The 5,299-nt window shown below is 57.6% G+C and overlaps 1 protein-coding gene across 1 annotated transcript; it reads right to left on the bottom strand.

Annotated features, from left to right (window-relative positions):
- Window positions 1–4,611: 4,611 nt before the first annotated feature.
- Window positions 4,612–5,050, bottom strand: IUM83_12584 (uncharacterized protein; the record flags this gene model as incomplete). Its single annotated transcript, XM_067937216.1, has 3 exons — window positions 4,612–4,659; window positions 4,711–4,816; window positions 4,899–5,050. The coding sequence occupies 3 exons, from the start codon at window positions 5,048–5,050 to the stop codon at window positions 4,612–4,614; spliced, it is 306 nt and encodes a 101-aa protein (XP_067790483.1).
- Window positions 5,051–5,299: the final 249 nt, after the last annotated feature.

Below are 5,299 nucleotides of genomic sequence, written 5' to 3'. Positions count from 1 at the left end.
AGTTGTCACTTGTGACCGTTGTCATGCACAAGTGACTGTTGTCACTTGTGTGTGTAACCCCGTTACATCCAACCTCCGCCTTTACGGGCCCGATACAAGCCTTTCCGGCCATCGCGCCGGCAAAAATGGCTCGTTGGCGGCCGGATTTGGCCTGGGGCAGCCTAACCCGACCTGGTGATTCCAACGAGCCACCTCACGCCGGCTGCAAGCGGGTGTAACCCCTCCGTCCAGTGATCCTCCAACCTCCGCCTTTACGGGCCCGATACAAGCCTTTCCGGCCATCGCGCCGGCAAAAATGGCTCGTTGGCGGCCGGATTTGGCCTGGGGCAGCCTAACCCGACCTGGTGATTCCAACGAGCCACCTCACGCCGGCTGCAACCGGGTGGAACCCCTCCGTCCAGTGATCCTCCAACCTCCGCCTTTACGGGCCCGATACAAGCCTTTCCGGCCATCGCGCCGGCGAAAATGGCTCGTTGGCGGCCGGATTTGGCCTGGGGCAGCCTAACCCGACCTGGTGATTCCAACGAGCCACCTCACGCCGGCTGCAAGCGGGTGTAACCCCTCCGTCCAGTGATCCTCCAACCTCCGCCTTTACGGGCCCGATACAAGCCTTTCCGGCCATCGCGCCGGCAAAAATGGCTCGTTGGCGGCCGGATTTGGCCTGGGGCAGCCTAACCCGACCTGGTGATTCCAACGAGCCACCTCACGCCGGCTGCAAGCGGGTGTAACCCCTCCGTCCAGTGATCCTCCAACCTCCGCCTTTACGGGCCCGATACAAGCCTTTCCGGCCATCGCGCCGGCAAAAATGGCTCGTTGGCGGCCGGATTTGGCCTGGGGCAGCCTAACCCGACCTGGTGATTCCAACGAGCCACCTCACGCCGGCTGCAAGCGGTGGAACCCCTCCGTCAGTGATCCTCAACCTCCGCCTTTACGGGCCCGATACAAGCCTTTCCGGCCATCGCGCCGGCAAAAATGGCTCGTTGGCGGCCGGATTTGGCCTGGGGCAGCCTAACCGACCTGGTGATTCCAGCAGGCCACCTCACGCCGGCTGCAACCGGGTGGAACCCCTCCGTCCAGTGATCCTCCAACCTCCGCCTTTACGGGCCCGATACAAGCCTTTCCGGCCATCACGCCGGCGAAAATGGCTCGTTGGCGGCCGGATTTGGCCTGGGGCAGCCTAATCCGACCTGGTGATTCCAACCCAGGCCACAACCTACTCAAGCTGCAAACGGGTGCCAACCTCGGTCAGTGATCCTCAACCTCCGCCTTTACGGGCCGATACAAGCCTTTCCGGCCATCGCGCCGGCAAAAATCACTCGTTGGCGGCCGGATTTGGCCTGGGGCAGCCTAACCCGACCTGGTGATTCCAACGAGCCACCTCACGCCGGCTGCAAGCGGTGCAACCCTCCGTCCAGTGATCCTCCAACCTCCGCCTTTACGGGCCCGATACAAGCCTTTCCGGCCATCGCGCCGGCAAAAATGGCTCGTTGGCGGCCGGATTTGGCCTGGGGCAGCCTAACCCGAGCTGGCGATTCCAACGAGCCACCTCACGCCGGCTGCAAGCGGGTGTAACCCCTCCGTCCAGTGATCCTCCAACCTCCGCCTATATGGGCCCGATACAAGCCACAGGGCGCAGACACCGCGAAGAACCACGCAGAGGTCGGGCCTCTTGCGGAGAGCGAGCTGAATGACTTCAGCTCGGATGCAATCAGCTTCATCACCAAAAGACAAGCCGTGATTCGGTTTGTCCAAGACACAATAGCAGCTTCTGTTGATCAACAGAAGCTGAACGCAGACAATGTGGGCAGAGACAACGCAAATGAATTTAAAGTTGGTTCATTAGTTTTGTTAGCTACACAAAACCTGCCTAGACATGCAGTTTCGGATTTCGGGCAAACAAAGCTTGCTCCGCGCTATCAGCCGTTCCCTGTGTTGGCACGGCACGGCAACGCATACGCTAGACATACCGTCTAGGATGCGCCTCCATCCGACCTTTTACGTCGGGCGGCTGAAGCCGTACTTGCAGCAGCTCGGCTGACCCGAAGCCTCGGCCGGAGCCGAGGCAGAAGCGAAGCCGCCCGGCCTCGGCGACGAGCAACCTCTCCTCCAGCGAGCGGAAGCGCTGGAGCAACACCTTCATCTGGGTCCCCAACTCGACCTGGATATTCGAGGCGGTCTGTGAGGCCGCCGCGACTTGGGCCTTCTGGTTCGCCAGCTCCTGCTTCAGGGCGGCGAACTCAGCGCCCTGTAGACGCTCCACGACGGTCACCCGGTCGTGGAGAGGCGCATACTGATCAGCCCGGGGCTGATCATACCCGGGGCGTGTTCCCACCCCCGCCACCGCCGATCCGTGACGCCCGCGGCTCAACCCGCTGGATTGTTGAGCGGATTGTTGACCATAGTATCCCGAAAACGAACCCTCAAGGGGCTCGTTTTCGTATTCGTTGGAGAGGATTTCCTCCCCATCAAGATACATGGGAGCCGCGGAACGTCTTGCTGGAGGACGTTCCGGAAATGGTGAGGGCGTACGAGGAGCAGAGCGCGCTGGCACAGCGGAAGTAGTGCGAGCGCTGCGGTCATCGCTAGCGCCCGAACCCTCACGTGCTAAAAATTTAGCACGGAGCTCTTTGAGACGCTCGGGCACGCGGAATGACGTGTGCCCGTTCAAGTCGCGTTCGCTCAAGCGCACCGCGCCTGGGAAGCACTTCGCGCACTGAAAGCCCCCGGGCACAGCACACGGCACATTAGCCTCCTCCGCAGCAACGTGGAGTTGCTCCAGTTTTCCACGCTTCGAGTACGTCTCGAAGCGATCACGCGCTTGCTCAATCCGATCACGGTAAGCACTCGGCTTCTTGTTGAAGTTCTCAACAAAAGCATTCCAACTTTGACAAAGTGCCTGCCACTCGGGCACTTTGCTGCGAGAAGATGTCTTCTTGCTTTGGAACCATCGGAGCTCATGGAAGAGTCCGATGTAATAATCGCGCCTTTGATGGGTCTTCGCATCAAAGTGCAACTCGGCAGTCACGGCGTCATCTTTGATGGCGCTGCATACGTATAACGGCACCTCATTCGGAGGTACCGAGTTCCCATACCGGTCCGAGATCTCGGACGCGGACGGCATCCACGGATCGCGCGCTGCAGGCGCAGCGCGCGGAGAGCCTTGAGCTCTGGAATCACGCGCACGCGCTGCAGTTGCAACGCGCGGAGAACTGAGATCCCCAGCGGAAGCGAGTGGGGTAAAACTCTCAGTTCGCGAACGCTTCGAACTCGAAGCGTCCGATTCGTCCCCTTCACGCGGGCGAATGGTCTTAGCGTGGGGGTCGAGCGATTCGCTCGACACTGAGTCTCTGCGCCTTGAGGACGAGTCCTTCTCGTCCTGAGTCTTTGCGCTTTGAGGACGAGTCCCCCTCGTCCTCCATGTCTTCATCATCGTCGTCGAAGTCGACGACGTCGTCATACTTCGCGCTCGTAGTAGTCATCGATGGAGAGATGACTCTCCACCGCCTTCGGGTTCTTCTTCTGGGTCGCGCTCATCGTTGAATAAGCGCGGGTTTCTTCTCCAAACGCGGAGAATTGACGAATGGCCAATTCAGAAGATTGACGTGTGGAGACCCCGCGCGTCTAACCTTAAGGGGGGGATGGTGTAACGTGGTTACACCCACAAGTGGCTACAAGCCGCTTGTGGTTTTAACAGATAGGATATCTGTTAAAAGTTTCAGATACTTCCTCACCTTGGTGTAAGTCACACCAATGGATACATTGAAGTGGGCCACCACAATGAGTGGTCCACACCTACCCAAAGATCCTATTGGTAGAAAGCAGCATCTTTCTACCAATTAGAGACGTGCAAATTATTAATAAACTCCTACGCTTCCTCATACACGTAGCGCAACGTGTAAGCAAAAGTAGTGAGTCAAGTTAGACCCACTACACCCTCCCCCGCATTGATGAGACGCTAGAGGCGTTAGGTGGTGCACTACTTTTACCACACTAGATTTGAAGGCTGGTTACTGGCAGATTCGAGTGGCGTCCGAAGATCGCGACAAAACTACATTTACTACGAAGAAGGGGCTGTATCGCTTTGTGCGAATGCCGTTTGGTTTGACGAACGCGCCGTCAACCTTTCAGCATCTGATGAATGGAGTACTACGGGGCCTGACGTGGACTACATGTTTAGTCTATCTAGATGATATTGTGGTGTACACACGCAGTGGCATGGAGCGCCACGTGATCGAGTTGACTAATGTACTGGAGAGGTTGGCTCAAGCAGGGCTGACATTGAAGCTCAAGAAGTGTATGTTCGCCGCTAGGGCAATGGAATACCTTGGACATGAATTGAGTAGTGATGGAGTACGACCGCTACAGCGACTAGTTACAGCAGTGCAGGGCTTTCCGCGGCCAGCCGACGCGGTAGAAGCGAAGAGATTCGTGCATCTGGCTGGTTATTACCGTCGATTTGTGGGGGGTTTTGGAGCGCTGATGGCACCCTTCACTAAACTACTGAGGAAACATGCAGAATGGGAGTCGTCAACAGCGCAAGAAGCTGCATTTGAGCGGGTGAAGTCGATACTCACTACTAAACCCCTACTCATCTATCCAAACTTTCGACTACTATTCAGAGTTGTCACTGATGTGAGCCAGGTTGGCCTCGGTGTTTGTCTGATGCAAGATCAAGGTGAGGGATGGAAGCCTGTGGCGTATGCTAGCAACGTAAACAGCAGTGCCGAAAGTAGGTATGGCATCACAGAACTGGAGTGTTTGGCTGTAGTGTGGGCTATTAAGCTCTTCCGACCGTGCCTGTATGGGCGACACTTCACTATTGTCACAGACCACACAGCGTTAAAGTGGTTGATGACAAGCCCCAATCTCACTGGTAAACTTCATCGATGGGCGCTTACCTTGCAAGAATTTGACTTTGCTGTGGAGTACCGGCCAGGCAATACCAACGTGGTCGCTGATGCTCTCTCACGAGCACCAGTAGCAGCAAAAGTAATGGCGGCGGTGGGAAGGAGGCGACGAGCCAAGCGAGGAGCAGCTGCTCGAGCGCCAACGGTGAGCGAAGCAAGCGGTACGTCTGGCACTGACGCACAACGGAATCCGAGCGCAGACGAAGGACCTGCAGTGACGACGAGCGAGGCAGAACAACGACCCGTGGACAGTGCGCGGCACAGCAATGACGATGGCGGACAACGGTCGCAGACTGACGGCACGAGTGAGGCGTATGGCGGAGTGGCAGCAAGTGGCCGAAAGAGGCGGCATGATGTTCAGTAGAGCCTAGCAACGCAGCCGACCCAATGAC

The sequence above is a fragment of the Phytophthora cinnamomi genome, assembly GCF_018691715.1.
Source record: "Phytophthora cinnamomi strain GKB4 chromosome Unknown Contig46, whole genome shotgun sequence".
Lineage (NCBI taxonomy): Eukaryota > Oomycota > Peronosporomycetes > Peronosporales > Peronosporaceae > Phytophthora > Phytophthora cinnamomi.
Note: the sequence above shows the minus strand (reverse complement) of the source record. Positions and strands in the feature narration are given on the sequence as shown.